At 37.1% G+C, this 12587-nt stretch overlaps 1 protein-coding gene across 11 annotated transcripts in view; it reads left to right on the top strand.

The window, feature by feature from the left end:
- Positions 1-12587, top strand: part of THOC2 (THO complex 2) — a 111193-nt gene that overhangs the window by 7317 nt on the left and 91289 nt on the right. For all 11 annotated transcript variants that reach the window (XM_042975096.1, XM_042975095.1, XM_042975090.1 and 8 more), the window contains exon 2: positions 7846-7904. In XM_042975096.1, coding sequence (XP_042831030.1) covers positions 7846-7904 — 59 coding nt within the window. The remainder of the gene's footprint in view (positions 1-7845; positions 7905-12587) is intronic.

Below are 12587 nucleotides of genomic sequence, written 5' to 3'. Positions count from 1 at the left end.
ATTATTTGTTTTATTGATTATGGCAAAAGTATTGCTGGACCTAAAAGTAAAAAACATGCGCATTCATGGGTTTTCTTTTTTGTTAGAGCCTTGTGCAACTTGTAGTAAGGAGATTTCTTTTTCTAAATTGTGCAATTAAAAAAATATTGAAAAGTGCATAAAACTTAAATGTAGAGCTTAAAGAATCAGTGTAAGATGCACATCCATGTAACTCTCACCTAGGTCAAGACAACATAACTGCCCTTCCAGATTGCACACTTTTTACCTTTCCATGGTAACCATTTTCCTGACATTTATGATTTTCTCTTCCTTGTCTTTAGTTTTTTTTTTAATGTTTGTTTATTTTTGAGAGAGAGAGAGAGTACAAGTGGGAGAGGGTCAGGGAGAGAGGGAGACACAGAATTCGAAGCAGGCTCCAGGCTCTTGAGTTGTCAGCACAGAATGTGAGGCTTGAACTCCTGAACCACGAGATCTTGACCTGAGCCAAAGTCGGACGCTTAACTGACTGAGCCACCCAGGCGCCCCTTATTTACAGTTTTACTACCCAGTGAGCTTAAGTTTGTTCTTGAAAAATTTTCAAAGTTTATTTATTAAATTTTGAAAGAGAGAGTGAGAGAGAGCGCACACACAGTCAGGGGAGGGGCAGAGAGGAGAGACACAATCCCAAGCAGGCTCCACGCACGCCATCAGCACAGAGCCCAGTGCAGGGCTGGAACTCATGAACTGTGAGATCATGACCTGAGGTGAGATCAAGAGTTGGTGCTTAACCAACTGAGCCATTCAGGTGCCCCTGTGCCTTGAATTACTTATAAATGAAATCATAGCGGGTGTGTTTTCTTGTATCTGGCTGCTTTTGCTCAACCTTATGCCTTTAGTATGCATTCATGTTTTTGTAAGTATTTGTTATTCTTTGATTTTCATAGTTACAAGATGCTCCATTGCATAAGTCTACCACAGTTTCTCTTGTGCACTGATAAACAGTTTTGCTGTTTCGAATTTTCAGCTATTACCAACAGTGCCAATGGAAACATTGTTATATAGGTATCTTGGTGTACACAAGCATGTATTTTTGTAGGATGTATACTTAAGTGTAGAATCACTGGGTTCTAGATTGTGACAAACTGCAGCTCTGCTATAAACTGTGAATCTGTTTCAAAATATACTCCCAATAGCAGGTGTATGAGAGTTCACATTGCTTCACATCCTGGCTAACATTTAATATTGTCAGACTTAAAATTTTTTGTCAATATGATATGTATGTGTATGTAGTTTATTGGTGCTTGTATTTTCATGGGCATCTTTTTATATATTATTGGCCATTTGGATTTTTGATTTCTTGTGAAAGGCCTCTCTATATTCCCCCTCCCCCCCATTTTTCTATTGGGTTGTTTGCATTTCTTTCATTGATTTGTAAGAGTTTATATAGTATCTATTTGTGCCCTTTGTGGGTTATAATGTATGTGTGGCAGATATCTTTTGTTACTCTGGCTTGTATTTCCATTCTTAAAATGGTACTTTTTGATGAACAGAAGTTACTTATTTTAATGTCAAATTTATTGATCATTTGCTTTATGATTAAGTAGTTTTTTGTGTTTAAGCACTCTCCTCATTCCAAGGCAGATGAACTTATCCTATGATTTTCTGGAAACCTACTATTTTGCTTTTCATTTTTAAAAGTTTTTTATTTAGTTTTGAGAGAGAGAGCAGGGGAGGGGAAGAGAGAGAGGGAGACACAGAATCTAAAGCAGACTCCAAGCTTTGAGCTGTCACAGCCTGACGAGGGGCTTGAACCCAAGAACTGTGAGATCATAACCTGAGCTGAAGTCAGATGCTTAACTGACTGAGCCACCCAGGTGCCCCTTTTGCTTTTCATTTTTAAGCCTTACCTAACTGGAGTTGATTTTTATGTGTGCTGTAAAGTAAGGTTTGCATTATATTGTTGTGGATGATATGTATGAAGAAAATCCAGCCTCACACAGATAAGTAGTTGGCAGAAGGAGGAGAATTTTAATAGTCTTTTCAGGTAATTGTAAATATTCTTCTTTGATATCATGTCAAAATTTGTCAACTGGTAGTTTCTTAATGATTTGTTGTAATGCCAAATCCAAAACTGCATCAGTGAACTTTTTGTACTTTGTTAAATTAAAGTGCATTTGTCTCTCTTTTACTTGGAATCTTTTACCCATGCGTTATTTTGCAACATCATGCATTGATCAATTGGAAAATACTGGTTCACTGAATGATGCAGCTCTTCCAAATACTAACACAATACATTGTATTAAATAAGAAAACACGTTCTTTAGTATCATCACTGAGATAATCAGGAAAGATTTATGAATTGGGAGCTAGTCAAGTCTGTGGTGGCAGCTCTAAGTTTTCAGAATTCAAATTTTTATTTGAAACCTTACATTTTATCATTGGCAACAACAAATTCTCTCAGTTGTTTTCCTTGAAGTGACTGGCTCAGTTGGTTTATTTTTGAGAAAATGCCTGCCAAAGACCCAAGTCTGAATAACCATGGTTTGAGTTGTTCTTTCAAGTAAAGATGGCGTTCTATGAAAAATCAGCTCACAATTTAAATAATTGCTTAAGTGATTTTCCTGGAGACAACCGTAGTATTTTGGTGTGTGTCAGAAATGCTCTGTGTGTACTTTCCATTTTTCACATAGAATATTAAAATACATGTTCTTAAAAAAAAAAAAAAGACTTGCTCTCAGGCTCAGAATTTCACTAATATGTTTTACTGCTTCATCAAGCACATTTTTTTATTGTAGATAAAAACACATAACAAGAATAGCCTTAACACATTTTTAAGTAACAGTACCATATTGTTAAGGATAAGCACAATGTTGTACAACATATCTCTGGATTTTTTTCGTCTTGTGTAACTGAAGTTTTATACCCATTGAATAGCAACTCCCCATTTGTCTTTCCCTGTAGTCCCTGGCAAACACAAATTATATTTTTTGCTTCTGTGAGTTTGATTCCCTTAGGTACATCTCATATAAGTGGAATTGTGCAATATTTATGCTTCTGTGACTGACTTATTTCACTTTGCATACTGTCCTCAAGGCTCATGTATGTTGCAATATATGACAGGAATTCCTTCTTACAGCTGAATAATATTCATTTGTATGTATATGCCACATTTTCTTTATATGTTCATCTGTTGATGTACATGTAGGTTATTTCTACTTTTTGGCTATTGTGAATAATGCTGCAGTGAACATGGGAGTGCAATACCTCTTTTTTTTTTTTTTTTTTTTAAAGTAGGCTCCATGCTCAACTTGGGGCTTGAACTCGGGACTCTAAGATCAAGAGTTGCACACTCTACCACATGAGCCAGCCAGGTGCCCCTCAGAAATACCTTTTTGAAATCCTGATTTCAGTTCTTGTGAATAAATACCCAGAAGTGGGATGGCTGGATTATAATTCTATTTTTAATTTTTTGAGGAACTTCCATACTATTTCTCATAGTGGCTGTACCATTTTACATTCCCAGCAACAATGCACAAGGGTTCTAGTTTTTCTACATCCTCCCTAATACTTATTTTATTTTTTACATTTATTTATTTTTGAGAAACAGTGAGACAAAGCGTGAGCGGGAGAGGGGCAGAGAGAGAAGGAGACACAGAATCCGGAGCAGGCTCCAGGCTCTGAGCAAGCGGTCAGCACAGAGCCTGATGTGGGGCTCGAACCCATGAACTGTGAGATCATGACCTGAGCCGAAGTTGGACGCTCAACCGACTGAACCACCCAGGCGCCTTATGTTTTATTTTTTTTAAGAATTAATTTTTTTGCAGCAATTTTAGATTCACAGAAGAAATGAGAGGAAGGTACAGAAATTTCCCATTTACCCCTTGTCCCCACGTGCATAGCTATCTGCCTTATTTTCAACATTCTCCACCGGAGTGGTACCTTTGTTACAATTGATGCATCTATATCAACACATCACAATCACCCAAAGTTCATAGTTTACCTTTGGCTTCACTCTTGGTGTTGTACATTCTAAGGGTTTGTATAAATGTATAATGACATGTATCCTCCATTAGGGTATCAGGGTATTTCTACTGCCCTAAATATCCTCTGTGTTCTGCCTGTTCATCTCTGGCTGTCCACAACCCCTGGCAGCCACTGATCTTTTTGTTTGGTTCTTTTTAAATATTTTCTATCCTTTTGTTGAAGATCTCATTTTATTCATGCATCATTTTCCTGAACTCATTGAGCATCTTTATGACAGTTATTTTAAATTCTTCATCAGGTAACTCATACACCTCTAATTCTTCAGGGTCAGTTTTTGGAGACTTATTTTGTTCCTTTTATTGGGCCATTTTCCCTGTTTCTTTACATCCTTTTAATTTTGTGCTTGTATGACTGTATTTGAAAAAACACTCTTTTCTTCCAGTGTTTATGGATTGGCATAGTACAGGGAAAGGCCTTAACCAATCATCCTGGCTATTGGATCATCTGGGGGCTTCTCAAACCTTCTCTGTGGATATGTCTTTTGGACTTATGTGTATAGATTCCATATTAAAGGTATTTTCCAGTTTTTTCCAGAAGCTTGTACTCATTTGCTTGGACTCCTTTGGTGTCCATCTGTTGTCCTGGGCAGTGGCAGCATACCATCCAGCTCTTTTTTGTTTTTAGTGGCCCCCAGGCGGCTAGAGTATGTTGGGTACTGTCAGTGCCCTAGGTCAGGCGAAACAGAAGTTCTTCAGGCAGTCCACCCAAAAGCTGGAACGTTGGGCACATGCTCCAGTCTTCTCTTTGTCCCCTGAGGGAGAGGTTGCTGAGCTGTATTGGTTTCTGTTTGCTGTACTGTGGATTCTCTGGATCTGCAGCTCACCACCCAGCTGTTTTTTGTTGTCAGCAGGCCTCGGGCACCTAGAGTACGCCAGGTCCTTGTGTGCTTCGTGATGTTACGGAAAGAAACTAGTCTCTCTGGCAGCAGTCCCCACCCCAAGTCAGAATGTTAGATGTAAAGTCCAGTCTTCTCTTTCCCTCCCCAGGGAGAATTCGGGAGCTGGGAGTTTTTTTTTCCAGTTGTGTGGTGCTGTGCCAGGAGGAGGGACAATGGTGAAAGGGTGACATGAATTTTACTGCTGGCTTTGATGCAGTTGTTTTAGTGCTCACCTGGAGCCTCTTAAGTGGTTTCTGAATTTCTCATAAAGGGACTTGGCATGTATATTGTTGTTAAGTTGGTGTTTCTATAATTTTTATCCTCTATGGGAGGAAGGAAGGCCTGGGGCTTCCTTTTCTGCCATCTTGCTGATGCCACTCCAATTAAGTACCTTTTTAAGTGAAATGAAACCAGCTCTTGTTTTGTGAATGGTCATGAAAAATGAAATGAAACAGTTTAGTGACATCTTACATGGGACTGGCTTTATGCTTTCCTTTGATCTCTTGATCACGAAGAATCAGTGAGGCAATTTGATGCAAGTGCCTTTGATATGTGCTAAGGTGCCAGCAGTCTTTCCTTCCTTTTATTTTGAACCGTTAGTGCAAATGTTAATACCGCAAAGAGGGGAAATGATGTCTTAGTATTATTATGAATATGGTTTTGACCTTGCAGAACTCTAGTAAGTGTCTTGGGGATTAGGGGTTCGTGAACCACACTGTGAGAGCTGCTGTGTTACCAAATTATAACTGTTCCCTTCTATCCCTATTTTTGAATCTTTTTAAAAAACTAGTGTGGGGCACCTGGGTGGCTCTGTTGTTTAATTGTCCGATTCTTGATTTCAGCTCAGGTTGTGATCTCACCATTTGTGGGATTGAGCCCCGTGTCATCAGGCTCCTCTTTATTCACAACTTGGAGCCTGCTTGGGATTCTCTCCCTCTCCCCTCTCTTTCTCCCCCCACCCTCCCGCCATGAATAAATACAGTTTAAAAAAACCTAGTGAATGAATGTTGAATTTTGCCAAGTGTCTTTTATGCATCTGTTAACTCATGATTTTTAAAAGTCAGTTTGATGTGGTGAATTAATTTGAACCAACTTTGTGTATTTGGGATAAACACGTTACTTTTGAGGGATTTCAATATATTTTTCCATTTATCTAGATATTTAATACTGCACATGTTTAAATATCACAGGACCCTATTATTAACTATCAGTTAATATTCATTTAGAATTACCCATGTACCTGCCACATTTTCCTCATTTCTTGTTGTAACTCTAAAGTTCTCTCTGTAATAATTTTATCCTGCCTAAGAAATGTCCTTAAGTATTTATTTTAGTGCGTGAACTCAGTTATTGTTTGTCTGAACTTCAGTCATTATTTTGTCTTGGAAGTATGTTTTTTGAGTATAGAATTTTTAGGTGGGCAGGTACTTTGTTTCAGCACTTTGGATGTATCTTTCCACTATCTCTTGTATTCATTGCTCTCGTTGAGAAGTCCTGAAGATAGTGTCGTCCCCCCCCCCCCCCCCCCCCCCCGTTCTTAAATGATTTTGTCTTTGATTTTCTCTAGCTTTACTATGGTATGCCCAGTTGTGGATTTCACTTCGGTTCTAGAAAACTGAAGTCTTGGCTATTATTTCTTCAAATAACTGCTTTTGCCCTTGTTCTCTCTTTCTGGAATTCCAATTAAGCTTATCCCTTTTCACTGTATTCTATGTATCTATCCTTCTTTGCAACATTTAAGTTAATCTAATGAAGAGGTTTTTAAAATACAAGTATTTTTTCAATTTTCAGGTTTTTTTGTTTTTAAACTTTATTATTGGAAACAAATCTCAAACAGATGAGAAAGTGGAATACCAATGAAATCATCAATCAGATTCAGTAGTTCTCAACTGCTGGCCGGTCTTGTTTCATCTAAAACCCCACCCGTTTTCCCATTCTACTGAAGTAAATACCGTTACATCTGTGAATATTTCAGCATTATCTTTTAAAGATAACTTTTTATAGAATTTATAAGATCTTTATAAAATATTCCAATTGACTCAGAAATGTTAATTAAAAAAAATACTTGTTTGAGATAGGGTCCAAACATTGTGATTGATACATCTCTTAAGCCTTTTTTTACCTTGAGGATTCCCTAGCATCTTTAATTTTTCCTTGCAGTATATTTATTGAAGGGACTGGGGCATTGTCTGTAGAGTTTTCCACAGTCTGAATTTAGGTTCATGGCTTTTTTTTTTTTTTTTTTTAAAGACAACTTCATAGGTGGCTTGGTGTATTCTTTCAAAATCAGGATCAGGATACACATAATGTTTGATTGTCTCTTGTGATGTAAACAGTTCTTGATAGATGCTGACTTAGATCCTTCAATTTATTAGGAATCTTAAAATGGTTATGTTCTTCTGTCATTCCTTCTTTATTAGCTGAAATACTTCAGTACAGAGACATTTCTTATCAACTACAGGTTCATATGTGAAAAACAGAGTAAGTGCTTGATTTTTATTCTTTTATTTACCACTTTTCAAAAATAATGAATTGGGGGCGCCTGGGTGGCTCAGTCGGTTAAGCGTCCGACTTCAGCTCAGGTCACGATCTTGCGGTCCGTGAGTTCGAGCCCCGCGTCGGGCTCTGGGCTGATGGCTCAGAGCCTGGAGCCTGCTTCCGATTCTTTGTCTCCCTCTCTCTCTGCCCCTCCCCCGTTCATGCTGTGTCTCTCTCTGTCTCAAAAATAAATAAAACGTTAAAAAAAAAAATAATGAATTGATTCACTAGCATCCTCCAGTTCTGACCAATTAGGGTTTTTAGGTTTGTTTTATTCTCATCATAAACTAATGGATCTAAACATATCTTATACGTTTCCAAATATTTTTAGTTGATATAATATACTCTATAAGGATCATCTATATTAGGATTGGAAATTAATACATATTATTTCTGTTTTATTCTAGTTTGCATTTATGCCGGATCCTCAGTGAAAATAAAAGCCATGATAGTTCAACTTACAGAGGTAAGACTTTTAAAAGTATCATAGCTATTATTTCTGGTCTGGTCAACATTAATAGATGTCCTGTTTTCTGTTAAATTGTTATGAATTAAAAACAAAAGGTTTGAGATATAGTTCATATTATATAAAGCTTTTATGTGAATATATTACAGTTAGGATTAAAACTATAGTTATGGTAAGACTATATATCTCTGTATGGATGTTACTTGATCTGCATAATAGTCATATGTTGGCTTTTATAATTGCGACATGATTAGCTAAATATCAGCAGTTGGTAGCTGTATTAAAAATTACAGAGGCTAGTTATCAGTCATAAACAGAAGAGAAAAGCTAGCCTGGAAAAACTATTCTGATCTTGTTTGCACTAGGAAATTTCCAGAAACTGAGGTTGTGTTTTTACTAAAGCTGGTTATGTTTAGGTGGTATCTAGGGATCTTATTAAAGACAGTTGTCATGGAAAACATTAAAAGCAAAGGAGTTGTTTACTGCATATCACAAGTATGATTTATTAAGTAAAATGTAATTAAACAGGATGTAAATTTTAAAGGATTTTACAATTTATTTTAACATTTATTAATTTAAAATTAGGCATTGGATTTAGAAAAGGAGAGGCAAAAACAAAAGCAGTTATGTCTAGTAAGTTTAAAGCATTTTCATATGTAGCTTTCACGGAGGGTAGAACCTGTAACATTTTTTCAATCTGGAAAAAATAATTTATAATCAATATTTTAAATAAAGAATGATTGAATAAAATTAATTATAGTTATATAAATTATGTCTGAAAAGACAATTAAAAGCCATGTTTATAGATTTATTTTTGTTTTATCAAAAATTAAATATTATCTTAATATGAGAGTGTATATTTTTTAAAGAATGCTTGTATTTTGCTAGTGGAAAGCATTTTTTTAAACAAATGAATTAGCCATTGCTTTTCCTGTCATTTGGGTAAGACCTATTTTAACACTTAACATTCCTAGCCCACACCCCCACTTATTTTCCAATTTATCCTGCTTATAAAGTTGCATGATCATTTATAAAGATTTCTGAGGTTGCTATAATGCCTTTTCTTTTGAATAAATTAGTTGACTGCCAGAAATGTAAGAAAGTAAAAAAAAAAAAAAATTCCTTTCTAAAAGCACTTGGGTACTTAACTTTTTTTCTTCCTTATGTTTTTTTTAGGTTTGTTTATTTATTTTGAGAGAGACAGAGAGAGAGAGAGAGAGAGAGAACGAACAAGCGGGTGAGGGGCAGAGAGAAGGAGAGACAGAATCCCAAAGCAGGTTTCACGCCCTCAGCACAGAGCCCAATGTGGGGCTCGAACTCATGAACTGTGAGATCATGACCCGAGCCAAGATCAAGAGTCAGATGCCTAACCGACTGAGCCACCCAGGCTTCCCTATGTTTAAAACAAGTTTATAACTTCTCAGTTAACGTCTGTCTTGTTTATGATTAAAATCTTACGTGGGTAGAATAAGAGAAAGAATTCTCAGAAAAACTATAAATAGTGTAACACAGGATGATTACTCTTCAGTTTTAAATGGGACTGTATGGATCTTTAATAAATATCAGATTATTGTTAATTTGTACCGTTCTGATTCACATATGAAACCAAAAACAGTCATGAGTGTGGCCTCATTGGCTGAATTGCCAGTGCTCTCTTTCACCTGCCCTTGCATGCTTTCTCAGTATGTACATTCTTTGGCCAGTCTCTGCCTCCAATGAGGCTTTGGTCTAAAGGCCTCAGTTGGTAGTCTATGCAGGAAACTAACTGAATGTTATTTCTTCAGAATTTCATTTAATCTGTCAGGGGGATTGCGTTTGGGTAGTGTTCCCTCAGCCCTTTCCCTTTCTGCCCTTCCTTTGAATTTGAGGGAGGCAGTTTCCCTTGCACAGACTACTTCTCCTTTTTGTAAGTCCCTTCCCCCTAGTATAATGATATTGTAATGATGGCTGATAAACATGAATCGTCCTGACAGAACCAAGAACTAGCGTCTTCAGTGTTCTAAATCCCACAGAGAATATCTAAGAATCTCTAGACGTCCCCTTTACTTTTGGCTATCCTTAAAACTAATTTTCTGAGGGGTACCTGGCTGGCTCAGTCGGAAGAGCATGTGGTTCTTGATCGCCAGGTCGTGAATTCGAACCCCACGTTGGGCGCAGAGAGTACTAAAGAAATAAGTAAATAAACTTAAAAAAAAACCCTGCTTTTTCTGAAATGTTGGCGTTAGGATAAAATCTTTATTTTTGTGTATAATGATGTTTGTTAGGTTTTCCTTCACATTGTGAATGTAATGGTTTTCAACGTTAGTATAGAATTTACAGGATTTTGTGGGGTTAGCCTTGGTAGTCTTACACTACCGCTTCTTGTTTCTCTGGCTAAATAAAATACGATAGACTTTCCTAACCACTTAAATGGGTATTTAAAAACATGTGAATTGAGGACTGTCTTCGCTATTTTGTGGATGACATTGTGATTGTTTTATGTCACTTGATGTCAGCAAAATGACCTGGGCTCTATGTTCTCTAATCTCCTTCTCTGAATAAGATTAGTATTCCCTCAGCCCCTAATGAGCCCATATTCTTCTGGGAATTTAGTTTATGATGCTCAACTTGTCCTTCTAAGAGTGACTGCTTTTTTGTTTTTTAAGTTATCTGAATAACTTTTTTTATTTTGAATTTTTTAAAAGATTTTTTTATTAAAAATTTTTTTTCCTTAACATTTATTTATTTTTGAGAGACTGAGAGAGACAGAGCGCGAGCAGGGGAGGGGCAGAGGGAGAGGGAGACAGAATCCCAAGCCAGGCTTCAGGCTCCAAGCTGTCAGCACAGAGCCCTATGAGGGGCTTGAACCCATGAACTGTGAGATCATGACCTGAGCCTAGGTCGGACACTTAACCGACTGAGCCACCCAGATTTTATTTTTAAGTAATCTCTACACCCATCGCGGGGCATGAACTCACAACCCCAAGATCAAGAGTTGCATGCTCCACCAGCTGAGCCAACTGGGTGCCCCTGCCTGTACCTTTTTTTTTTTTTAAAGACTTTATTATTTATTTTATTATTACTAAATTTTTAAATGTTTATTATTTTGGGGAGAGAGTGCACATGCACACGAGCGGGGGAGGGGCAGAGAGACCAGGAGATACAGAATCCAAAGCAGGCTCCAGGCTCCAGGCTCCAGGCTCCAGGCTCCAGGCTCCAGGCTCCGAGCAGTCAGCACAGAGCCTGACATGGGGCTCGAACTCCGAACTGTGAGATCATAACCTGAGCCGAAGTCAGATGCTTAAGCGACTGAGCCACCCAGGCTCCCAAGATTTTATTTTTAAGTAATCTCTATACCCAACATGTATACCCAAGTGCCTCTGGATAACTTTAAATGAATATTATTTGTTACAAAAGCATTTTATTATTGGAAATTGAAAGCATGAAATTGACCTCATATTTCTACCATACTAACAAATAGAAATTTTTTCCTTTGCATTTTGGCTTTTGTATAGTTTATCATAAGTATAATGAAGGCATATTTATGAAAAAGGTGCTCGACCATGTTTAATAATGAATTCTTCATAAGGAATTGGGATACTCTGGCTATATTTCTTTAGCAAATAATTTAATGGACAAATTGATTTCATTGTAAAATAATTATAAATTAATAAAATTGCAAATAAATAAAGTTGTTTAAAGGGGTATCGATATAAGTTTTGATTTCTATACTCTTCCTTTTTTGTGACTAGTAAAAACCAAGGGAGAAGATTTTTAAATATTTGATGGTTTACTTGCTATTTTGCCCTGAAAGATTTTTGATTCCCTTCAAAAGGGGATTATAAATTGACTTTACTTTACAACTGTTTTTTAGAGCTTCTTGTTTTTCTACTTTTTTCAGTTTTTGTAGTTGACACATAATGTTACATTAATTTCAGGTGTACAACATAGTCATTCAACAACTCTGACTCTATACATTATGCTATTCTGACCACAAGCATAGTTACCATTTGTCACCATACAATTGTTTTTCTACTTTTTAAAAAAGTTTGTTTATTTTGAGAGAGAGTGTACAGGTGCACATGCAGGAGGGGCGGGGGGAGGGTGGAGAGGGAGAGAATCCCAAGTATTCTCCACACTGTCAGCATGGAGCCTGATGCGGGGCTCTAACCCACAGACCGGGGCTCTAACCCACAGACCGGGAGATCATGACCTGAGCTGAAACCAAAAGTCGGATGCTTAACCGACTAGCCATCCAGATGCCCCTGTTTTTCTACTTTGGACGGGAGAAAGGAGGTAAAGTTTTCAGTGTATAGGACTAAAGAAAAATATGGTTATAAAGAGGTATTCACCTGACCACTAACTCCCCCTGACCCCCAAATTCCTCCTCCAGGAAAGGAGGCTATGGTAATAGCAAATGAGACTACTTGTGGTTGACAGTTCTCATTAGACTGCCATTTTATGTATGTACATATGTAATTATTTAAGTTTGAATTCTGATGAAAATAGAGGAGAAAAGATCTAGATTTGGGTAGAAATTTCTCTGACAGTAGGATATGGATAAAACTTAATTTTATATTGACTATTATTCTTTACCTGTTGCCCTGAGATTGAATTGCCTATAATCTGAATATGTTTACAAAAATCTGTGAAATTTCCTGGTGAAATAAATGGTTAATTTAGTTTATATCCACTTGCTGGAGT

Source organism: Panthera tigris, chromosome X (genome assembly GCF_018350195.1).
Source record: "Panthera tigris isolate Pti1 chromosome X, P.tigris_Pti1_mat1.1, whole genome shotgun sequence".
Classification (NCBI taxonomy): domain Eukaryota; kingdom Metazoa; phylum Chordata; class Mammalia; order Carnivora; family Felidae; genus Panthera; species Panthera tigris.
Note: the sequence above shows the minus strand (reverse complement) of the source record. Positions and strands in the feature narration are given on the sequence as shown.